Source organism: Gambusia affinis, linkage group LG12 (assembly GCF_019740435.1).
Source record: "Gambusia affinis linkage group LG12, SWU_Gaff_1.0, whole genome shotgun sequence".
NCBI lineage: Eukaryota > Metazoa > Chordata > Actinopteri > Cyprinodontiformes > Poeciliidae > Gambusia > Gambusia affinis.
In genome coordinates this window covers 3,386,400-3,412,059 of record NC_057879.1, presented here as the reverse complement: position 1 = coordinate 3,412,059, position 25,660 = coordinate 3,386,400, and the positions used below count along the sequence as shown (strand labels likewise).

Below are 25,660 nucleotides of genomic sequence, written 5' to 3'. Positions count from 1 at the left end.
TATTTAAAAGTTGATCTGAGAGTAAAAATTCAAAAACAACTGAACCAGAAGATTTTATTTATATATATATATATATATATATATATATATATATATATATATATATATATATATATATATATATATATATATATATATATATATATATACATACATATATATATATATATATATATATATATATATATATATGTCTGAAGTAAAATTGCACCAAACAGAATTACCAAATTGATTTCTATTTGCTTGATGCCACAATGATGAGAGAGAATATCTCAGATATTTATCTAATAAAGCGACAAATATATTGAAAAAATTTTACGAAAGACTTAATGTCTTTGAAATCTAAGGCTTACATCCACAATGATTCCTGTCTCTTTAAACATCGAGGGAAAGTCCAGAGGATGATGTCATGGCTTTGGAAACTTGTGATAGGTTAGCCGACACATTCAAATGAGTATGGGGGAATTTGTCTGCTGTAATTTGAACACAGATTTTGAGTTTTGAGTCCTTTGTTCTCAAAGCTTTTAATACTTCTGCGTACATTTTCAGTTTGAAAGCTGGAATTGGTGTCTTTCTTAAAACTGGTAATGCTTGTGCTCAAAACTTCTGCCGACTTTCAAATATTCGCTGTGCTCTCTCAAACCTTTCTCTTCACGCTCAAAGTTCCTCTTAGATCAAATCTCCGCATGCAAACCTCTCTGCGAGCAGACACATTCTGAGAGCAAAGCTTCCAAAGTTTTGAGAACAAAAGACATGAAATCTTGCTTTCAGACGGAAAATGTGTGCTCTCAAATTATGGCAGAAAATTTTTCCGAAAGACGAGGAAATGTATGTCAAAATTTTAGAAACAAATCTCTGACATATTCGCTCTCATTTTTGTGCCATTTGTTAAATAAATGTTTTGCAATTCTCACCGATGCAAAATAGGAGAAATTTGGTCCGATTTCACTACAGTGAAAAAAAAAAGAAGTATTTTTATTTGGTGGATGTAAATTTCTGCTTGACCGAGTTTGTAATGAAACCATTTTGTAAATTCTCGTCGATTCTACACATGCTTAAAACGCGTAGATTGAATTTCAGAGCAAGATCTAATGTTTTTTTTTTTATTTATTATTATTCAACAGCACAATAAATGAATGTATAGTTTCTTAACAGACATGGTCATATGAGGACGCATAAAACAAGTGATCCGAAGAAGTTCTACGGGTTCTAGACGAGTGAGTATAGAAGAAACCCAAAAACTGGTCTGCTTTAAAACATGCAAAGTATGGTTCTTCAAAAAAAAAAAAAAAATACAACGTTTTGTGCTTACAGAGTTCCACTTGAGGGGCGGGAGAAGACGATGGTACATGAGAACTTGTCCGTCAGTCACTCCGTCCTCACCACTAATGGAGGAAGGCAGCTGGACTTGGTAGGAGACTGGAAAAGGTAACGCACTGCTGCCTCTTTTTTTTTGTTTTTTTTGTTTGTTTGTTCTTTGTTTCTTTTCTTTTAGCGGTTACATACATGAGTTTGTGTACATTTCAAAAATACAAAAATATATATTACCTCTGTAGTTATTCAAGGAAAGCATTTGCACATGTAATAGCGTCTTGTTACCTTCATTGGGACTGTACCTCACACGAGTAACGAGATCGTTTCTGTACATGAAATTCAAGTAAACGACGTCAGACGAGAAAACGGGGGGAGGAGTTTATGTCTGGGGAGTTCTTGCGTGACAACGTAGAGACGGCAGGAGATGGTCGTTTAGAGGGAGAGGGGCGTCGGGATCGCGCTTCGCCACGATGGGCTTTGGCTTCCTGAGCAGCAGAAAAGGCCAAGAGGACGTCGTGTTGGAGACGAGGAGCTTCCTAAGAGCGTGGAGACCGACTGATTCACCGGGGGAAAGGAAACGAAAGGTTTGCAAGTAAGACATGGGCTGGTATCAGGTCGCCACGGTAATTATTGGCTAGAGCAAAGTAATTATGGTCCTTATCAAAATCTTTTAAAAGAACCTTTTAAGTCATTCAAAGGACTTTAAAACTAGGACTTTTATTAAAGATTCTTGGTTAAAAATGTCTTTATGTCCTGACAGTATGACAGAAAATAATGTGAAAAAAACTGTGGTCATAGTGTCATCTGCAGAAATAACTTGGTCAGAAACAACCAACCAAAGTCAGGAGGAGGATCTTAGCGATGTCAATCACGATCATGTACGCGCTGCTCACACTCTTCCCCCTTGCTCTCTGCTACGCTACAGCTAGTTAGCATGGCCACCGGTGACGGTGAATAGGTTTCTGTAGCGGGAAGCTGTTTCTCCACCATTAGCACAGCTAGCCTACACGTAGGTGACTGACGGCGCCAAGGCCCTCCTCCTGGCTCTGATTGGTCGTTTGCATTCCTGCAGTAGGACCACCTGGAGAAGACAGAGGAGTTTCACGTTTTCAGATTTTCTGTCTCATATTACACTGTTGCGACACAGTGACATGTTTTTTAAAACATGTTGCAGCTTTAACATTTGAACATTTCTGTGACTTGTTTTTAGGAGCGGTGCCTAACTCCACCCACGCCTACTTGAAAGCGACAGAGAATGTCACCTTTTCTCTCTCTAAATCGGAAGACGAAGAAACAGAATGAGGCACAATAACGCACGTGGCTTCGGCGACGAGGAGGAGAGAAACAAAAAAGGGGGCGGGGTTCCAAAGTGTATCCTCCACACAGTTCGTTCTGCTGGGAGGAAGTGGGAGGAGACTTTAGTGTTCCGGGGAAACGGTTTTGCTTCTTCTGCTCTCCCTCCCCAGAGGCGAGCCGTCTGTCCGTCCTTCACCGTCACGGTTCTGAGTATCCTTAGGGAGCTTTCATTCCTTTTCTAGTGTACGGTACAGGTTAGAGCCACAACTTGCATAGTGGAACAGAACATCAAGCTAAAGGAACATTACACGCACTTTTTTCTTTTTCTTCCTCCTATGTTTCAATACTGGACAAAAAAAAAAAAAAAAAAGACTTATTGGAGCTAGGTGATGTGGGGGGGGGTTTCCTCTAGCTCTGCTGGGTGGGTGCGACGGTAATACTGACAGACAAAACAAATACTGCAGAGATCAGTGCTATGTGTACACACAAAACATGGAAGAGTAGTGACTGTTTTTTTTTAGGCTGATTAAAATAAGACTGCTCTGTAGTGGGGTTTTGAACACACACACACACACACACACACATATATATATATATACATACATATATATGTATATATATATGGTACTTTGGCTCAGTAGAAAATTCTGTTATATAGAAATATGTGCACCAAATGCATATAAGCAAAGATATAGTGCTGTAGAAAACTCAGTTACGCGGCGCGCTCGCCGTCGAGTTCCGGGTTCAGTCTGGTAGTGTGCTGCAGAAAACGTGAAATCTTTCAGACCACAGATCGTTGAGTGTTGTCGGTTCCTCCCCGTCGTAAACCAAGAGGGGTTCTTGTCCTTCTGTCCATCAAAACAAGGTAGTAGAAAACGGTTCAGTCAGGTCGCCCACAGGGAAAGCTCCGGCTGATGGTTGGAGATGTACGGGAAGGAATAAAAAGTAAGGAAATATTCTTTTGTGTCTGTATGTTGAGCTATATATATATATATATATATATATAGAAAGATCGGCACCGTTCAGGTCCTCTCTGCTCATTCTGTTCGTATGAGAAACGTCACCGTTGTTTCTCAAAGTAGCAGGAAGTTGTTTTCCCACCGTTTCCACCATTATTTTCCCCATTATTAAGTGGAAAAAATATCTTAACTTGGATTCATAGACGCTTTTAGGCGTTTTGTCTTCAATGAAGGCTTTTTTTTTTTTTAAGCCTCTTTGTTTTTGTTTAGCTCGGCGGCAATAACCAGACCTTCACGTGGCTTTGGGAAGGAAACGGAGTCCTCTCAGTTCATGGCGTGCTGGCGGATGGTGTGGAAGATCCAGTCCATCTTGGTGGTCCAGCCGCCGTGATGGGCGTCGTTCATCTGCTTCATGAAGTAGTCGAGCGCCTCCTGCTCGGACTTGTCCAGGGCCAGGGTCTTCCTGATGTAGGCGATGTCGTCGAACGACTGCAGCTCTGGCATGCCCGAGCCCAGCATCATGGAGAACAGGTTGATGAAGAGGTTGGCGTGCTGCCGGATGGCCAGGTACGCCTTGTAGCACATCTCCTGGAACCTGAGAGGGTTGGTCAGCGGGGTGGGGAGGGGTCACAATAAGCAATAAAACAATTAATCGCGCAATAAAAGAGAATTGTTTTTGTCTCCGGTAGATAAACGGACTTTTCATTATTGGGAAAAAATGGCTAAATGTGCTTTTCATCTTTCCCAGAGCTGCGTCCCGGGTCGTTCCCCTTCGGTCCACTCCAGCAGTCTCACCTTTCGAACTCTCTGGTTTTTGTACACTCTTGCGTCCCTTTGCTGATGACGATCAAGAAGTCCTGCGTGAGAACAAACGGGACCCGCTCCCTCTTGTACCCAAACTTCTTCTTTTTGTGGTCGAGGAAATGGCCGAAGTCGATGTGGAACAGCTGCGAACGCACCGCGGAAACGTTTCATTATTTAAAAAAAAGAAAAGAAAAGAAAGAGAAAGGGAGTTTTTGAGAACGAGTCAAGCGGAGGTCTTCCCACCTGCCCGTCGTCTTTCACCATGATGTTGCTGTTGTGTCTGTCTCCGATGCCGAGGATGAAGGTGGCCACGCAGTAGCCGGCGCACGACCGGGTGAAGAGGTCGATGGCCTGGTCGTACCTAACGGAGGAGAAAACAAAACAAACACAGAAATAATTGTTCAATTCAAACTGTTTATGTGTTTGTGCTGCAAAGTGGCTTGCAAAAGTATTCACACCAAGTTACTTTTTTTTTTTTTCTTCCAAGTTTGAATTTTAGGTGGCAGACCAACAGAGAGCCAAGTGTTCCTCTGAAACTAAAGGAAAAATATGGTTTTCAAAATAAAATCAAGCATAAATAAATTAAATCAAAGTTGCGTCGCATTAGCATTCTACGAGTTTAATGCTAAGGAAAAAAAATGAAGCACAAGAAAATTCATAATATTGTAAGAAAAAGTCGTATGAGATTGACGACACAATATTAAGTCGTAATAATGTGAAAAAAAATAAAAAGCGTACAACAAAAGTCCCAATATTATGAGAACAAAGTTGTGAATATTTCTTAAAATATCAGAAAATATCTTCAAAAACCTGCTTTTTATTTTAATTGTTAATTATTTTTTTTTTAGACTTTCCAAAAAGTTTTACAGAAAATCTCATCAATCGATAAAATTGATATGTAAGCGCAGAAACACGTGGAAGTGGCTGCTCAGCTGATCGAGTTGATTCCAAAAGCAGACACACAGCGAGACATGGCGGTGGCAGCATCATGCTGCGGGGATGCCTTTGTCTTCAGCTGGAACTAATGGGTAGCATACAAGCCAGAGCTACAAGTCAGATCAACGCATATTCATGTCTGAAAACGGCCCAGTCAAAGCTCAGACCTGAATCCAATTAAGAATCTGTGCTAAATCTTATTCAGTCAGATGGAAAGTGTGGATTTCCTTCACAGTGTGAACCACTTCCTGTTGCTCCGTCGTAGAAAACCCAATAAGTTTGTGTGAATTTTATTTGATTTTTTTAAATGAGGGTGTGAATACTTTCTACATATGAAGTTTTCACGCGGCTCACATTTCCCCCTTGTTCTTATCCTTGAGCCACTGGTGCAGAGCGTGGCTGTTGAACTGCAGCGCCCCCTTCAGGCCTCCTTTGCACTGGATCTGCATGATGGTGTGAGAGTTCCTCACCACTTCGATCAACCCCACGCAGTCGCCGATAGACAGGCAGCCGTACGGCAGCATCCTGGGAGAAAAACACGGGAAACGCGGACAGAGGTGACGGGCTTGTTCACAGAACGGGAGGGGCCGATGAATCTGTCAGCATGTAAAAAAAAAAAAAAAAAAAAAAAAAAAGCCGTGCGCCTGCGTCTCCCGCTGTCATGAGGAAGCGAGCGGCCTACCTGAGATCAAGGCCCTGGTTCTGCCAGATGTTCTCCATTATCCTAATGATCTGCAGCGTCAGCATGTCCTGCCTCAGATCTGCGGAAACACCGAGGTGAACAACTGAATATTAGCCGCTTTGATCAGCAGCTCTGCGCCGCTCTTTGTGGGAGCGGAGCCGTTAAAGTCAGGCCGATCTCACACGAGCCGCAGCCGAGTGTGAATCAGACACGCTGCTAAAAGAGCAGGGGAGATAGAGATAGGGAGATGTGTGTGTGTGTGTGTGTGTGCGCTGTGACACACCCTGCAGGATTTAACTGGATGCTGCACCGAGTCAGAGAGAGGAGGAGAGGCAGGACTCACCGTCTCCATTTTTGAAGATGATTTCGTTGTTCTGGAAGAGAAGTTCGGACATCATGTCCGGGTTTTCCCAGTTCAGCCAGAGAGGTCGCTTTGCCGATGACATCATCCGACATTCCTCCAGGCTGAAACCAAAGCAAAAAAGAAAAAAAAAGAAAAATTTTTCTGTGAAAAAGCAAGAAAAGACAGTCAGCTTTTCAGAACTGCCTCTACTCATGACTGCAGCAGCTGTAGGGTTGACTGTACGTCTGCATAAACCAAGCAGTTGGTTCATTATGTCCCCAAATAACATAAATAATAATTATTTCAGAAAACGATTATTCTGACAATTAATCAGATGAAAAATTTGCTCATTCTGCAGATTTTTCATTTGACCACCTACCCTTATTTTATACAACATTAGAAATACATTAAAAAGGCACAAATATTTACATTTATTTTTTAAATAAGAAAAACATTTCATTGCCCAACATGCAATCACAGTAAGATTCCTTCTGTGAACGCTTGATCGTTTGAAGTAAAAGGTGGATCTGCTGATAAAAAAATTACATCCAACATGCTTTAATTTTTACTTCTTTTTTTTTTTTTTTTACTGAATTCGAACCACATGAAGCTAAAACTGGCGTTCTCAGTAGAATATTTTTACAGACTTTTTTTTTATCTTGAGTGCAAAGTGTTGATGTTTTGGGTAAACTGATTAATGACGACTGATCCGATTAATCACAATAAATCAAATTTAAGCCGAAAAATCCAGATTAATCACAATAAATTTGATTAATCCCGATTGATCCAATTAATCAGATCAGTTGATCAGAGGACAACTGGATTGATCCCGATTAATCCAATTGACCTCCATTAATCCGATTAATCGTTTCGGCCCTAGACTGCAGACCGGTGTGTTGTTTTGCTGTGAGAGGTCAGAGGGCGTACCGGAGGTTCCCCAGCTGATGTGCCGGGTTGAGCGGAGAGGTAAAGCTTTGTAGTGCATCCATGTAGTCAGGCCTCTTCATCTGCTCGACCAGAAACTTCATTTGGACCTTTTAGGAGACGAAAGAGAAATCAGTCACTTCCATAACTCCGATGTAAACGCTACACCTCAAACTCACCTCCATTATTTACCGTTTTCAACACCTCAATTTTTTCTTTTTGTATGAGAAAGCACCCCCTGGTGGTCACATGTGAGGATTACATCCATAGTGTTGATTGTAAGATTTTGATCTACAAATACTTTAAAATTCAACTACAGTCGACAGTTTCATGAAGCCAAAAATCGGAGTCTGGCAGCTGATCTGCGTTCAGATTTATTTCACGAATAAAAGGGAGCGTTGCACACATCCTCTCCTGCTCCACAGCTCCGCTTGGCTGGGACACAATCAGGACAATTCGCTTTGGCAGCCGCGGCTTGGAGTTTGGACACAAGTAAGCACAGAAAGCAGAACGGTGTCACAGACACGGGCATCCTAATTACAAGAGCTGACTTTCACAAGAAGATATGAGCAAAAGTGGAGGTAAGCCTAAACGCTGCAACAGCAGCTTTTCATGCGACTTCTCTCTCGTGCATTTAAAAGCTGTGGCCAGAGCTGTGGGATACACTAAGAGCACATTTCTTACAGCCTTACAGTCTGCACAGCAGACGTCCAAGCCAAAGCCCACACACTGCAAAAACACAAAAAATGAAAATGTTTTTGCACACTTGAATAAAAGAAAGAAAAAAAAACTAACTTAAAAGTAATTTTTCAGCAAAACATATTAGCTCGTTTTAAGTAGATATTTCCTTAATATCTGAAAGTATTAGTTCCACTGGCAGGTTATTTCATTAATAACAAGATGCTTTTTTTCATGTTATGAATGAAATAATCTGCCAGTGGAGTACTTTTTTAAAATCAATATTAAAGCAGTATTAAATACAACATGCTAGTATATCTTGCTGAAAAAGTACTTATAAGTTAGTTTGTCTTATTGTAAGTGTACTTAACATGTCCCAGCAAGAAACTAGACAAATATACTGGGTGACTTTGTGTTATTATTGTGAGTCTGTTGTAAAGCAACTGAACTCAACGCGTCTCCAGATCAGATCATGAACACGGACGAAGCCCTGCTCAACTTTAACAATCTCGAAATACATGCGACTTATGCTCCGATGAATCTTATGTTTTTTCACTTCATCTCACATTTTGTGATTAACTTGACGTACAGTCCGGAAAATATGGTATATTATTTTAGCAGTGTAATATTTGTTATCCATTTTAAATTAAAACAATTAGATTAGGCCTGGAGAATATACTGCGAATATGTCACTTCAATATCATACTGCAAAGGACTGAAGTATTTGTTGGCCAATATATTTTACGATTTCTGAAGTTTTATCTTTTATGCTAATGCGATATTTGACCAGTAGGACAGAGTCTCTTGTAGGGGCGGGCATTTATCGCATTGTGTATCATTTATCGTGATAAATTTATTCTTATTATAAGAATTTAGATTTAACAACGTCGTAATAAATTCAAATTAACGATTAAAAAAAAAAACAACCAAAACCGTCCGTTTTGTAGGTTTCAGTATTTTCTCCTCTGTTTAAGAGTATTAATGAATAACAATGAATTTGAAAATATAATTAAGTCCTATTTAGCAATACAAATCACACTTCTTCATGTGACTGGTGCCGTACGAAGAAGCTCATAATCAATGGGAATGTTTTTCATTCGTGTTTGTGGTTCTAAAATTACTGTGGCATGCAAACACAGCCATAATATAAAGAAAGAAGTAATTAATGGTTTGTATCGTTATCGCAACAGCACCACAAAACGTTGTGACAAAACGTTCAGTCCGTGTCTCACAGCAGCAAAATCTCAAACTGCAGTAAAAATCAGAGTTGGAAGCACAAACTAGAAAGATGGAGAGAAAACAGACATATAACGCACTTGATATCGCAATATTTCCCAATATTATTGCACAAATTATTTTTTTTTAATAACATCATGCAGTCCAAAAATCTAATCATGTCATACAGTCTTGTTTTATAATACAGAATATAAACCTGGTATTACCCCCGCCAAGCCTTCAGTGGAGTAATATTCAATACTCAATGAATATTCAATACGCTAAAGCCTGCACAAATCTAATAATATTTACTGTTCCCATTCAAGAACCGTCTGCCCTCCAGTTAGCAGGGATCTAAAACTCTTGTGGCATCTACGTCTCCGGATCGGTCCAGATGTTGCGGAGGTTGAACCCGCACCCTGCGTGGATGAAAGGGAAGCAGCTGCCAGCTGTCGGGTTACCTTCTGCGCCTCGTCTTTTTTCTCCTGCTTGAGCAGGTCGGTGAGATTGATGAGCTTCTCCATGGCCTCCACCTGCCGGCTCAGGTGCTTCAGATACATGCCGCACGCCCGGCAGTACGACTCCAGCAGGAGGCCGAAGCGCTGGCTGACCGTCTTGTTGTGCATCTCTGATCTTCACACACACACAAGAAAAAAAAAAAAAAAAAGAAGAAGAAGGAAGTTTTAGGAGGTTAGGAGATGATGCTGTCGTGTGCAGCGTTGAAATCATGGACGGATGATTTGGAAAACTGCATTTGGGTCGCTAGGTAACATTCAAAAAACAAAATTTTGTCAAAATTTTTGGCCCCAGACGTGAAAACTGGAGCATTTTAACAAGAGAGGGGACGATATGGACTTAAAGTTTCATTATGATATTTTGTGGTATGATTGTGATAATAAAAAAATGACCATAAGAACAATTTCTTACTTCTTTTTAAGGAAATGGAATGGCTGCAACGACGCGTCACAGCAATCACAGCACCACAAACACAAATACTTCCCTGGAAAAACGTTCCACTTGGTGGACGCCGGTCACATTAAACTGCACACAGCAACTGAATTAAATTATATTTTCAAGTTTATCAATATTTATTAATGCTCTACTGGAGGAAGTAGTACAAATAATACCGACAATACGGACAGTTTTTAATAGGAATTTATCATGGCAACAATAAATTTAAATTCCTATCATGACAAGAAATTTACCACAACAAACTGTAAATGATACAGTTAGTACAAAATTGATTAGATAAAGAATGCAAAATTTAGTTATTTGCATTTTTCTTTGTTTTGCCTGCTCAACAATAAATAAACGTTTTCTGAAATCTGCATATCAAAAATCTGAAACATAAAAAGGGATTCGGATTGTTGTCTTATTAATAGAAAAATAAACGATTTCCAACATTTTTTGGATCACCATTTGATTTGTTTGTATCTTTTTATAACCATTGTTGACTTGTGGTCAGGAGGGCCGAACAAAATCATGTTAAGGGCCTCACTTTGGACACCCTGGTTAAGCCCTTGTCCCAGGAGTTATTGTGACGATAATAATGTCGTTTTGAGACCATTTTCAACTAATATATTGATAATGGTATAACAATGCAAGTTCACCCTCTCAAAAACTAAAAAAGTTTACGTTTGTACAGATCACACCAAAACTGGAGCTGGAAGACATTTAAAATATCCAACGCATAAACCACAACAACCAAAAACACCAAATAAAGAGAAAATAAAAAGCACACACAAAAGAAACGTAAATGTAATGGATTATAAAGACTGTCAACAAAATTACCCTTCGGAAATTACCGAGCTTGCTTTGATTTATCGTGCGATTAATTGTTCACATCCTTCCAGGCAGAAATGAACTCACTTTAAATGCCAGAAGAAGAAGTGTCCTATCCTCTGATTGGTCAGAGCCTTCTTCAGCAGGAAGCGGGCGAGAGGGTTGTCCAGGTACTGCTCATACTTCAGAACCTGGACACAGACGACGTGGGGAAAAACAACTTCAGCATCCTGCTCCTCAGCTGCTGCTGAGGGCGACGCGGCAGGGAGCCGGTTCTCCGCAGCCTGACTCACCTGGACCAGCTGGATGAGGTACTGCGACAGTTTGTCGTCGGTTAGGTATTTCTCAAGGCACTTCACGGCGAACTCTCGGATCATGGGGTCGGGGAAGTTGCAGTCCAGCAACTCCATGGCTTGTTCTGGCTTAATGGCAGGCCAGTCTTTGAGAAGGCAATACATCTGGAATTACAAAGAAACAAAAAAAGGTTTAAACTCAGCCTGCCTGAAACGTCTCCAGCCGGTCGGGTCTGCCCGCGTGCGAGAATGTCCACCTCACCTGCGCGACCTCGTCTCTGGAGTTCCACTTCACAGCCAGGAGGATCTTGGGAAGGATATCTGGGATGTTGATGCAGTAATGCCTGGAATCAAAGGAGGTTGGAGGTCACACATGTGCAACTTGAAGCATCTTTCATCACTTAAAAAAAAAACCCCAAACAAAACAAAACAAAGCAGAGATTGTGGTTTGTTTTCCGAGTTGTAAGATTGAGATTTTAGCCAGCTTTTACAACTGTGTTAAGTTGGGGAGTTTTTTTTCCACACACAAGTTAAAAATTAAACTGTCTAATTCCATTGAATAAGAAAGGCAACTAAACTCACATGAATAAATTTGTTCACGCGATAAGTCATTGTAAAACACGTCCTGCCATGATGGTCCAACCACTTCCTGTCGCCGCCTTCTGCCTGCTTTGTGCCAGTGGCAACATCCGGTTGTTGGTCATGTGATTTGTGCGATGCGAACAGTGTTTCCATTACAGTTTTGAGAAGCAAACCAATTTCGATACCACCTCCTCCTGGCGGCGAAAGTTTTTTTAACGGCAAAAGCTTTTTCAAAATTGCAGTGTTTCTGTTAAGCAAATTTATTTGCAAAAATATCAAATTATATTGTCGATGAAAACGCAGCGACTGAAAGTCGACAACAGCAGGAAACGTGACAAGGATATGGGGTGGAAGTACTAACATAAAACCAAACTAAAATGAAACAAAACAAGCACCATGTAGAAAGAGATAACATAAATGTGATATTAGTGAATGTCAGGCATTGGGCGTGTGCTGTGGTGGCGCGGGGGGTTGGCGTGCGGGGGTTGGCGCGCCCCGCGTTTGGAGGCCTTGGTCCTTGGCGCGGACGTTGTGGGTTCGACTCCCGGTCCCAACGACCTTTGCCGCATGTTTTCCCCCCTCTCCTCGCCCTCCTTCCTGTCTGCCTACTGTCGCAAAAAATACGAGCCACTAGCGCCGCAAAAACTCTTCGGAGAAAAAAAATGTAAAAAACTGTAAAAAAAATTTTTAATATCAGGCATTGGCCATAAATATGTCCATATCAGTTGGTGATATCAGCCCAAATGTTCAAATCGGTGCATCCCTAAAAGAAGCTGCTAACATTTCCCATGACGAACAGAACGGGTTTTTCCAACAGAAGCTAATGTTGAGGTCCAACTCCCTCAATGTGGCGTTCTGAGTGAACAGCTGCCATGTTTCACTGAAAAACGCCTTTAGAATTGTGCTGAAAATGGCTGCAGATTTCCACACCAAAGACCACCGGTGACCGATAAAAACTGGTTACCAGCCGATTTCTAACGTTTCAACGTAGAGCACAGACAGATAGATGTACCTGTGGCTCCACAGAAAGTCCTTCTCCTGCTCAGTGATCTCAGACAGAGGGTCCCGGTTACACACTTGGCGCAGCTGTTCATTATCGCTCTCAGTCAGGGGTTTGTCCCGTGCCAGCCTGTTGCTCTGCGGAAACCAGATGTCAAACACTTTAATACCCCAAACTCCTTCACCAACACGCTGAGTATACTGTACAGTCCTGCGTTTGCCAGCTTCTCCTGACGCTATTATCTTACCAAGCCGGGGTGTGAGTAATTAAAGCCGAGCTCCCGGGAAATGTTCCAGTTGGCGTGATCCTCGATCATGCTCATGTCAGGGAACTTGACTGGGCAGCTGAAGTGGTCGAACTCCAGCTCCAAGCAAGGGGTTTCCTGTGAGAGGGAGGGGGCTCAATCAGAGAGTTCACTACAGTCAGGCAGGTGTCTGCGTCAACGGGTTACTGATAAAAGGGCAGCATTATGTGTTTTCCAGCCACATCGTATAATTTTATAGCACAACCAAGTAACTATGCTTCCTTAAGTTGTTATAAAAATGCTGTATCAAATATAACTTAAAAGAAATTTGACTTCCTAATTTAACGTCTTAAAATTGGGCAACTGTCTCTTTAAGAAGCCCCTGCTCTTTCTCCTTCAGGAAGTCATCACAACATGGCTCCTCTATTAAACCTTCTACTACATTTTTATCAGCATTGCACTGAGAAGTAGCTCTTATAATCAGCTGAGCAGATGCTCAGTTCCACCAAGTGTTTGCTAATTGCTGCTGGCTAGTCTGAAGGAGCCGAGTGGAGGAATCTGTAATGCAGAAGCTCTGAAGCTTGGAAACTGCAACTCCGAGGAGGAGCTTCTTTCTCGAAGGCGGGGCTAGGTCCACCAAGCTGTTTTTTTACAGCTGAATGGTTGCTATGGGAGATTAAACAATTAAACAAACATCAAGGCAACACTCCGGGTATGTTTTTGATGAGGGAATAACATTACAACATGATGTAAAACTAAAAAAGGTCAATTTTACATAATGCTGCCCCTTTAAGGCCAGCTTTGAAAAGACATCCCCCCCATCATATGAAATCCAGTCACCAAGCTCAAATGTAAGCAGCCAACACATGTCATAAAAGACATGAAAAGATCACATTTATGCACATCATTTCCATTTCTTTCAGAACAACCGCTACGGATAAGGTCAGAATTAGAACTGTATCCACAGGCCAAAGAACCGTATCGCTGAGGGCCCACCTTGTTGGGGTTGGAGCCTGTGACGCCGATGGGGTTGAGCAGATCCTCCAGGCCGTGTGGGACAGGCCACAGGTTGAGAGCCATCTTCCCTGCTACCAGCGTGTGTGTGTAGTCAAACAGGTTGATGTTGCCCCAGGCCAGGGGACAATGCTCCTGCAGGAAAACACCAAAGACGAGATAAGCAGGAAAATGTTTCCAAACGGCTCTGGCTCGGGGCTACGGAGCACAATCCCCGTTTAGACATTCAAACATTAAAACCCCTTCTTGGCCTTTTATTGGCTTCTGATTGGAGCGGGATGGTTGGCTCTGAGGAGGAACAGATGTTAAACGTATAGAGCCTTTTGTCAAAACGTGCGTCTGAAGGGAAAGCAGGCCAGCAAAACAGAGAGGTGGTTTATGTGTTGCTTTCGAACGTCCTGGCAGTAATTTATTGCAGTGAGACGGTGGAGGAAAAATGGAGAGCTGCAGATAACTGGCAGCGTATCTTTAGCTCCTTTCATTCCACTGTGGAAAACTACAGCCCATCCAAAAACAAAGGCCTGTCTGAGCCGCTCCTTAAATTATGGAAAATCGATTCATGAATTTTTACTCTTCTTGTTTCCATCTAAAAGAGGTCTACACAGAACATAAATCCATATTTTATCTTTTCAAATTCCTTTTATATGCCAATATATACGTTCACTTCAGACATGCAGATATCTTTGCAAAAAATATTCATTTTCCTTGAACATTATATTAAATCCCAACCACAAACTTTCTTGACGTTTTATTGCATGTAGCAGGCCAACAAAAAATGGTGAAGAATGTTGAGTGGAAGGAAAAATGTCACCTGGCTTTCAGGTTGTCAATTAGAAGACAATATCCCAATCTGTATGACATCTGAAACAGTTTCATGGCCGCTCTGAATCTGTGCACATGCAGCCAGCACTACGACAGAGTGGTTTAGATCGAAGCATATTCCGGTGTTAGAACGGCCTAGTCAAAGTACGGATTTAAAAGTGGTTCAAAATCTACGGCAGCACATGAAAGCTGATGTTTACACACATTCTCTGTGGATTCAGGACGAGTGTCAGATTTTTTTGCGAAGTTCTTTGATTTCCCTTTAGCTGCATGTCTAGATTTGAACTTCTACAGGCACAGAACTGACTCCGGCAGTTGAACGCGTGCCGTGTTTTCAGATTTTTACTTCTTAAAAATTCAAAAAAATTTCCTTTAAAATGTATTATTTTTTTCCTCCACTCGACAAACTATTTCTCAGTCGCATAAAGGCCCAGTAAAATGGCTAACTGGTAAATGGGTTAAGCTTATTTAGACCACATTCAGCCAGCGGCTCAAGCAGACACGCACACATTCGGATCCATATTCTAAAACAATTGTTAACAACAACTCTTCGATCAAATCATTCATGACCAAGAAATCCCCAGGGTCAAGGTTTCTGTGTGTTTCTCGGCTGACCTCTTTAGCTCCCTTCCTTCCTTTGACGGAGCAGATGGAGAGGCAGAGTCGAGCGGCTCTGGGAATTTCTGTGACGTACATGTCGTAGGTCAGCCACTCGTTCCACCTGAAATCGAAAGGAAACGTTCACTCAATATCTAGGATCCAATTACTGCTTGCCGTTCACAGCCGCGCCGCCGCCGCAGAGCAACTCCGTTAACAAAATGAGACCTGGAGATGTAGGCGTCATTAATTTAGCGCAGTGCGCCACAGAAAAGGAAAGACAACGCAGAGAAACATTGAAAAATATCTCAACATTTCTCATATTGTTTATCTTGTTACTCTCTGTGTTGGCTATGCTACAGAAAGTCCCATTGCCGTGGTAACTGACAGACAACAGTTTCCGATGTGTATCAGGACTCTACACCAAAAAACATGCAAACATTTCCCTCTCAAAAAGCAGAACATTCAGTCCATTACCCTTTTATGTAATGTCTGCGATTGATTGGCTAATTTAAACAGCTGCTCTACTGGTGATCTGTCGGAGAGTTGGCGTTCGGGTCGCCTTTCTCTTTTAACTGAACCAAAACTCAGAATTCTGCAGCACATCTACATGTTAAAGTTGTCAAAGTCAAGCTAGCATTACTAGCCTACTTCCTTCTCCATTGCTATTTTTCTTAATTAAAACCTTTTCCTGACATTATGAAATGTGATATTTTTACACTTTGTTATCTTGTGTAAAGGTGTTGTAAGCATTTTTCTTTGATTTATCAATTCAGCGTGTTTTGTTAACAACTTGGCAGCTAGAACCAATGGTAGTCATCGTGGGCAAGCAGTTTTTTTTCTTGTGCGCGTGACATCATGTTGCGAGGTCTCTATAATTGCGCAAATGGAATTATGAATATAAAATGGCTTAATGGAAATACGCCAATTAAAAAATAAATAAAAAAAGTCACATTATTGATTAAAAAATATTTGCATTAGGATAAGATGGTTTTTCAGCCATATCAAAAATAGCGTGTTTCGCTGAACTGTGATTGAATCACAAGTCTTGCTCAACAACAAAAGGTTACTACTGGCAGAAAATACCAACAACACAACAGGAAGTAGTTGGCATTGGCATGGCTTGTTTTTTAATGATTCACCATGTGGGCAAATTTAGTCATGTCAGATTTACATTGCGTCTCTTTATTTAATAAAAGCGTCACAATTGTGAACTCGTGTTATATTGACACAAGCTGAATATTGACAAAGTTTTGTGCACGTTTGTAATGGAAACGTAGCTAACGGCGAAGCACGGCGCAGAATCCCAGAACATGAAGTGCTCTCGTTTATGCCTCCTTACCTGGGATTAGAGCAGGGAACGCGCTGAGTGTTGACATTGTCACACAGCTGCTCCCCACCATGGTAGATCCCAGTCCTGACGTAAATCTACAGCAGGAAACGAGAGAAATTTGAAGCAGGTAATAAACTAACAAAAACAGCTGAAACCAGGAGTTTACATACACTACATAAAAAGACAGATGCCAATTTTTTTCCCCTTGCTGTCTGACAAGAAACCTTCCCCGTTTTAGCTTCACTGGGATTACCAAAAATGTTTTCTATTTGCTAAAAGAAGAGACCGATCAGCAGCTCTACCTTGTCTATGTCTCTGATGTTTACATTGACGTATGTGGCGCAGAGGATCCTGATCCTCAGCGTCCCGTTGATTGTCCAGAGACACTTGGTGGCCGTCTCGCCGTTCATGTAGGGCGTCGCCGTGGAGATCCGCCTGGCGTACGACGGCATGGTGAAGTTCTCCATGGGCAGCTGGGAATACAGGCTCTCCTTGGACATCAGCATCAGATTGGGCATCCTTCCCAGCATGATGCAGCTGCGGATGTACTGTAGAGCACAGCGACAGGTGAAATGAAGCTAATCCAAAGTTCCCACTCAGCTGTTGACGAGTGCTGAAAAGCGCAGAGCGGGATACCTTGTACTGACTCAGGGGGTATTTCTCCAGCAAGTACTCGTCGCAGCCGCAGACTTTGAGGATGTACTTCCCCTGGTACTCCTGGACGCACATCTTCAGCTGCTCCTGAGTGAGCAGCATGCTGCGCGTCTTCTTCCGGATGGCTTCGGCGATCACCTGCTCGGGCACGCAGTCGTGGTTGATCTTCAGGGTGTACTTCTGCTTGTCGTTGCTGGGAGAAACGATGACCCAGATCACCACGATAATCTGGCCTGAAGGACAGAAAAAAAGGCACGGCAGAAGCTGTTCTGTAAAACAGGAATTTTCCAGTGTTCTTTTGGAATCGTTATACTTTAGCTTTTATTAAAACAATGAGGGTTTATCTATTTTCTAGACACATAATGCCATTTAATAGCACAATCAACTAACTACGTTACCTTCAGTTGCCATGGAAATGCCGCACATATCAAATATGATTTAAAAGAAATTTGACCTTGCATCTGATGCCGTGAAATTGGCCTAGCTATCCAGAGTATGTTAACAGCTAGTTGCTGGTGGCATCAACCAACCATCCACCTGCTGAGCACAATAAAGATGTCTGCGTTCAACACCAACTTTTGTGACAGGAAAGTCCAGCAAGTAAAAAAAAAAAAAAACTACATATAGTCACCATTCTAAGTCTTTTTTTTTTGCCAAAAGTGATTTTTTTTTCCCCCTTAGATATCTTTAGGCAAAAATCACTCAGGCCATCATTTTAAGGAAGGTGAAGAGATTAACCAGTCCTCCCACGGCAAAATGTAAGACCTGTGATTGATGTATTTCAGCCCAACTCACATGTTTTTAATCGATTTAAGACATTTTAAGGCCTTAATTTTCGGAACATAAATGTCAGACTGGCTCTGTGAGGCAGGAGTCCAGCTCCAAGGCAGAGCTGTGGGTAAATAGGCGGTGCTTTGTATGAACCAGTGCTAATGCAAAAAGCGTGTCCGATGGGCTGAATTCTCCAGGATGCAGTGACCGCTCGGTGGAGCGTCTCACCTTTATCTAGTTTATTGTAGATGTGCCTGGGAAGCTCTGCGGACGATTCCACGTTAGGCGGGTAGACGTACAACGCTCTGCTGTGGCAGCCGTTGCTGTCTCTGAGGTCCACGGCTTCTTTGCAAACGTTTAAAATGTTCCTTCTGAAGTCCTGTACTTCGGAGTCCTTCACCAAATCAAACTCGCATATGGGCATTCCGATGGCGAAGCCTGCAGATAAACGGAGAACAGATCGCAATCAGATACATGCTCAACGGCCGCACGTTGCGCACCCCGGCAGCGCTGACGGGAGGCCCACCTATTTCTCTGTTGAGGATTTTCTCCTCTCTGTTGCCCACTGGCTCGATAACTTTGAGGAAAGCCTGGAAGAGCCGGAGATCGCACAGCCTCCTGGTCTCGTCGTAAAACTCCTCGCGCTCGGCCTCCTGCGTGACGCTGACGAAGATGTAGGAGCTCTCCTCCTGCAGCAGATGGTAGAGGGGGTACTTCCTGGCTTCCTTGAAGAGCTCGTGCTTCACTGTAATGAGCGTAGCCTCCCGGAGGCACTCCAACGTGAGGATCATGCCGTTTGGCAGCAGGCAGTCCACTAGGATGCTGGGGGGCATCAAGTGCATCCCCCATAGTTCTCCGGAAGAGGGCCGGGGAGGCATGGCGGTTCCGGCGAATCCTGCCCGGCGATTTCCAGATGAGAGCTATCAGCTGACTGTGAGGCAAGGAAGAAAAAGGAAAAAAAAGGACAATTATGTAAGAAATCACAGAACGACGGCTGACCTTTTAAACACGGCAGATATTATAATAACATTTTCCCCAGATAATACACATGTTCACCTCCAGGTATTTTATTAACATTTAGCCTTCTCCACCCCCCAAAAAACTCAGAAAGAGAGGAATAAACGCGTACTGTTTGGAGAAATTCACTTCAAATTCAAAAATACTTTATTGATCCCAAAGGAAAATGAAATGTTCTTAATTTATCATGTTAATTCAAGATCCTTCCTGGCTGAAGGATCTTGAATCCTCTGACTGAAGACACTCTGTTTTTCTATGACAGTTTTATAAAGAGGATTTTCAGAGTTGTTCTTAAATTTTCTTCATTTTAAGTAAATGAAAACCTTGTAGATTTAGGCAGGACTCAAGCAGCTTCTTTTTTTTTTTTTTTTTTTACCCATTACTTTCATTGAACCATTGTGAGTGTGCTGGGTAGAATGACACAGAAATCTTATTTAGGGCCGGGATTTTAATTTATTACATAGACTTTAATTAATTACGTAATTAATCTATTTTTATTTTTTTAACACACAAAAGGTCTAAGCCTGAGCCTTTGGATGGTGGATGTGTTACAGAAAAATGTTCTTTCTGAAAGGAAAATGTTGGGTTTTATAAATGCTGGCAGCTTATTGGAGACCTCAGAGCTCAGATGAGTATCTTTCATTCTGCAGGGAATACACACAAAGCTGTTGTTGTTTTGGTTCAGTACAGCTAAAAGTGCCTAATTCATGCTAAGATGTTAAAATGTCCTCCTCTTTATTCATGTCATGTTTGTTTTGAGATAATCCTTTTTAACTGTGTGACGCAGACAGTCATTACTTTTTTTTTTTTTCACTTTTGGAAAGATGCTGTGATGTGTAACCGTGGGCAACAAAAGATTGTTTTTACAACTGGGAGCAGCTGATTAGCATCTGAAAAGCTAAAATAATACGTGAACTATGACCCCAAATCCCTGAGGAGTTGAAAAGGAAACTTTATGGATGCAGAGGGAGAAGCAGGAAATTGAAAACTTCCCTTCCATCCATCGTTAAAGAGGAGCGGGAAAACCCAACTAGGTGGATTAGGATGGCTTGCTAACAGCTGCAGGTGTTATCCATGACATGTTTCTGTGGAAAATTATCTCTGTTGAGCTGTTAGCATGTCATGACAGTCACGAGGCAGTCATACAGCAACAGTCTTTAGTCAGAGGCCCTTTCAGATTCGTTGTGAGACCGACTGCTACTGGAAAACCTCCCAGCCAAAACGACTTTTTGAAGATATTTTGAAGTCATCATTCAGTCATTTAATTTCTGTTTGGGATTAATAAAAGTATTGTTGAATTGAACTGAATTCTCACACACAAAAGTGAGGAAAAGGTACATTTTAAATATCTTCAAGAAAAAACTAAACTATTTGCTAACATTGTTATATAGACTCTGCAGTTTTGGAGATGAGATATTGGCCACAAACTTTGCGATTGGTGGATCTCTAATCCCAACTGTGACATACAGGATTCTGTTAATCTATGGACGATATGGAAGATTATAGCTATAATCTCAAACTAAAACTGGCAAAGATCCACTGTATTCTGATGTTCCAGACCTTATTCATTTTTGCCCTGAAAGCTATGAATATTGTGGTCGGAGGAGGTCATGTGACTTTGTTTACACTTACAAAACTTGAGAAAAAATATTGCTTACATAACATCGCACATTTGTGTTAGTTTTGTCCATTTGATGTATTTTTTTTATTATTATTATTGAATAAAGAAGTTCTGAATCCCATAAAATATCCTAAACGGGTTTATCAAATGCTTTAAAGCTGCCTTGTTATATATTGATCATCTAGAGAGCGCTCCTGTTTATTTAAGGGAGAAGACTAATTTAGATTTTGTTTCACCTAATTTAGCTGGCACCTGGGAGTAGATGAGCTACCCCTGCCGATAACAAACTACTCAAATGTTTTGGATATAATTATAAAACAGAACGCAGCATGTTTATGTGTATTTACGCAAAAGCTCCGACAAGTGCCCAGAAAGGTGGGTTTAAGGGACTTCAAACAGCATGTAAACAAACTCAGTAGCTCCTGAGGCTCAACTGCATGCTGGCCAGAGGCTAACACGGCTGCGGTTTAGCTTTGGCAGCTGGACGCAACGCTTTCTCTACTTCTACTGTTTTCTTTTTAAACTTTAGCTGGGTGTTGTTACTCGGGGAGCTAGATGACCATACTAGCCAAGCTCACTAAGCAGATCAATGTCATTGGCAATATGACAACCTCGCCTCATACATGAGCTAATTTTAGTCTAACGTTAATATTTTTAATGTGCGCGAGCTAAAACTTGGCTGGGTGTGTGGGACTTTACAGTCGTTTGGGTGGACAGCGAAAGCGAACAAAATAAAGGAGAAACGAGAAAACAGTACCTGAGTTAGACTGCAAACTCAAACCGGTTAGCAGCGAAGCTAGTCAGCCAGCACCGTCATTAGCTGCGGCTAGCCCAGTTAATCCCATCCGTGCCCACTCGGGAAGTCTCACGCAGCGACGTTAATGTTATCCTCTGTCCATGTAGACGATAACCGTGGAGCAGAAAGCCCCGGTCCTAGCTGCCGGTGACGTTAGCAGCATGTTGGAGCGATATTAATTTATCATACTTCATATTGTTCGTCATTGTGCTGTCCTGAAAACAAACTGTTCTGTTTCATAGCGCGCTATCTTCACACAGCTAGCCTGGACTGATGGGAATTTCGGCTCCTTTTTTTGAGATCCGGATCGTTTGGCTCAACTGTGCTAAAAGAGTCTACCCGTTCGGTGGATATTTCAACACTAGGTGTTGAAATATTTTTGGGATGATGTTTGTAAACACCGTCAGGATCAAATTTATGAACCGTGATTTGACTTTAAAAACAAAATAGGACACGATGAAGAAATTACATGCTGGTTTTATATGATTGTAAAAGAAAGTGAATTAAACACACTAACAACTCCTTTTTACTATGTTATGTTTTTGCTTACAGAAAAAGTAAAGGACTAACAAAATCTTTGAGCTTGTTGCTTAGTAAAAGATAATTTACTGACTGTATGTGGAAATTTATTTTTTTAAAAACATTAATCATTAACTTTAATCTCAATCATTCAGTCTGATAAAGTGTGCTCATCCAGTGTCTATGTTTATTTTTTAATTCTAAAAAGAATAAATGGTTTAAAAAAGTAACAAAATTTTTCCAGATTAAATTATTAATTTAATTAATGTTATGAACCAACCAACACCATGAACACAAATGAGCCTGTAAATAAGCTTTATCACTTATGAGTTTCTACTCATATGGAGTATGTCCGCTCTGTGCATCTGGAATTGGAAACTTTTCCCTGTTATTCTTTACCAAACAGCTCAATCTCTGTCAAAAGGCATGACAATCAATGAACATTTAAACGATTCCTATTTGAATTTAGGTTTGGACTTGGATTAGGCCAATTTCACCCAATAATAAGCTTTGATCTCTAGAATCAAAGCTTATTGAGAAAGGAAAAATAGATCTAATGAATATCACAGGTACGTTTTAGTGTTATTGTCTCATGGAAATTCAATGCAAAGCTGTTGAATTTTGCATTGAAATTGGATCCTTTCTATCAAGACGATGTCTGACTATTGTTCTTGAGTTGTTCTGGCCTACTACTGAGAGCATCTCAGTTCAGTTATCAGATCAGCCCCTCTCTGTCTAACACAGAGGCATCGACCGCAGGAAAGACGGCAGCCACCTTCTGTCGTTCAGACATCTGAACCAGGACAAAGACTCAGCTTGGTCATGAGTGGAAAATCACAATTTTCCAGCTGGAGCAGATGTTCCTCACGGGATGATGAGACAGGGGAAATCAACTCCCCTGCCCCTTGTGTTTTATTTGTTGTTTTTGGTGTTGTTGTTTTTTGACAAAGGACAACACAACCGACATCTTTAAATGAATGTCAGCAAAAAATGAGAAAAGCATAAAAAATATGTTGCTGCATACAGTCTTATGCAAGGCCCAAAGCAAACCGACTCCTCTCTGAACCATGTGAGGGAACATGGTTTGAAGGAACAGTATGATGTAAAGTTGACTTTTTTGAGCTTTTCATCATGTTACAATGTTATTCCCTCATCTAAAACATACTTGGAGTTTTGTGTTAATTCTTTCAAGAGAAATCCTTTAATCTCCACGGAAACCATTCAGCTGAAAAAAACAACAAAAAACACCTGGGTGGACCTAGCTCCGCCTTCAAGAGGCAGCTCCTCCTCAGAGCTGCAGTTTTCAAGAGTGGCCCTCCCCCACTTAGTTCCTTCAGACTAGCCAGCAGCAATTAGCAAACACGTGGTGGAGCTGTGCATCTGCTGAGCTGGTAAAATGTTGTTAAAGGGTTAATAGAGGAGCCATGTTGTGATGACTTCCTGAAGGTGGAGTTTCAGAAAGAGCGGGAGTTTTTAAACAATTTCAAGGCGTTAATTTACAAAGTCAATTTTTTTTAAAATCATATATGATTAATGTAGCATTTTTATAACAACTAATGTTAATGTAGTTACTTGATTGTGTTATAGAATGACAATATGTGGCTGGAAAACTCATAATACTGCCCCTTTAATGTTTCCGTGGTTCCTCCACAGGTTTTTGAGGACCTTAAATTCATGATGAATTTAAGGAGCAAACGTTATAAACAATATATTTAGACTCTCTAGTCATGTGGGTTTTTTTTTTCTAATTCATATTATCTTTGCTTGTAAAAAAACACATTTAACACAAAAAACCAGCATACAGCTAAATAAAAATACGAACACCCTGTCAGAGCCCCCGAACATTAGACTTCCCACTAAATGAGTCACTTGGGGAGAAAGATGTTTAGTCAGTGACTAATGATGTGACTTCTGGTGCACCCCTGGACTGGGTTCTGGTGACTCTGGGAGAAGATTTCTTTTGGCTGCATGGGAGACAGCCGGGAAAAAACATTGGCCACTATTTCTGAAATCTCACACATGGCTTGGATTTTAAAAATAAATATATTACCCGACAACTTTCACAGTGTATGTGACTAGAGAAGAACTGTGTTAAATGATCATTAGCCACACGTGTAAAGTGCTACTCTCAGACGCCTCACTGCGTTTTGAAGCCATGCAGAGGAAAATCCCCGCTCGCAGCCAGTTCCGTGTCTGTCAGCTTCCGGCCAGGAACATCCAGTCGGCTTCTATAAACAAGCTACATCCTCGCTGCTGCTCAGTGGATGTTTTCAGAGCCCCGGCCCCCGAGGGAAGTCTGCTAAAGGTCGCAGCAAGTTCTCTAGATTTAAAAATCCCTTTTATGTCGGCTCTGAAAACTCAGCTTCTGCAGAGTAGAACCTTGAACAGAAGATGCTTTAGTAATCGGGGGAAGACCCAGATCACGCTGGAGGAACTCTCGTTTCCTTTCTGGCCTGGAGAAATGTCTGGGTTTCCCTCTTTGGACCTGTTGCCCTCATAACTTGATCTGAGATAAGCAGAATACAATGAATGGATGGATGGATACTATGCTTCCTGTCATCTGGTTCAACCAAGCAGAACTGTGTTTTCGTCTGTTTTGCTTGTTGATGATGGTTTATTTGGCTTTTCTGGTTAAAAAACCCACTTCCTCGCAGCTCACTCAGAGGTTTCAACTTCCATTTTCGACCATTTGTTTTTCACTTCTTTTGTTATGTATGTCCTGTTTTCCAGGCTTCCAGCTTTGGAAGCCCTTCCATTGTTTTAGCAGATAGCTTTCTTGTATGGCGCGATGTTTTCCTTTAGCAGGAACTCAGTGCTAAAGGAACCAGCGGTGCACTGATTGCAGTTTCATGGCTGATTGCCGATTACAGTTCTTTAAAAAAAAAAAAAAAAGTCTGACTCGTAGATTTAGATTTTGGCCAATACTAACTCTTTTTTTTTATCTGAAATGTTGCAAAATATAGCAAAAAAGTCACGGAGTTGATAACAGTGGGGGGATTATTGTCAACTGTGAACATGCAGCATTTTTTCCATCCGTCTTACTAAAACGGGTGAAATGTTGCAATTTTCTCACACATTTTCTAAAAAGTAAAACAGCAGAGGATCGACATCCGTTACCCGTGTTCCTGTTTTGGCTCACAGAAGGTGAACAACTAGATTACCTTTATTTCTTTTTGCCGAAGAAGTGCCACAAGAGGAATCTTTAAAAAAAAAAAAAAAAAAAAAAGCAGATGAAAAAGTTCCTCTTACATGAGTAATTTCCTTATTATCTCACATTTCCAGCTGCAGAGAGGGGGGAAAAAAAGAAAACCGTTGCTGAGGGACCACCCTTGTACATCTGAACGAAAGCAGAGATGTCAGCTACAGTCCCACGCTCTGCGGAGCAATCCACAAGAGTCTGTGTACAAATCCACAACAAAGAGTCCTGCTCACATCAGTTTTACTCCAGCTAACAAGTTAGCTGC

The 25,660-nt window shown here is 41.4% G+C and overlaps 1 protein-coding gene across 1 annotated transcript; it reads right to left on the bottom strand.

Moving 5' to 3' along the window:
• Positions 1-1,089: 1,089 nt before the first annotated feature.
• LOC122841182 (phosphatidylinositol 4,5-bisphosphate 3-kinase catalytic subunit alpha isoform) lies at positions 1,090-22,027 on the bottom strand. Its single transcript, XM_044134262.1, has 21 exons — positions 21,639-22,027; positions 18,770-19,174; positions 18,472-18,681; positions 17,455-17,705; positions 17,121-17,366; positions 16,828-16,913; positions 15,504-15,609; positions 14,049-14,201; positions 13,056-13,190; positions 12,821-12,945; positions 11,489-11,570; positions 11,227-11,391; positions 11,021-11,124; positions 9,613-9,784; positions 7,262-7,368; positions 6,335-6,456; positions 5,992-6,070; positions 5,664-5,834; positions 4,617-4,734; positions 4,365-4,516; positions 1,090-4,164 (listed from the first exon to the last, which is right to left on the bottom strand). Exons 2-21 carry the CDS (start codon positions 19,119-19,121, stop codon positions 3,894-3,896), a joined length of 3,207 nt encoding a protein of 1,068 aa, XP_043990197.1. The 5' UTR covers positions 19,122-19,174; positions 21,639-22,027; the 3' UTR covers positions 1,090-3,893.
• Positions 22,028-25,660: the final 3,633 nt, after the last annotated feature.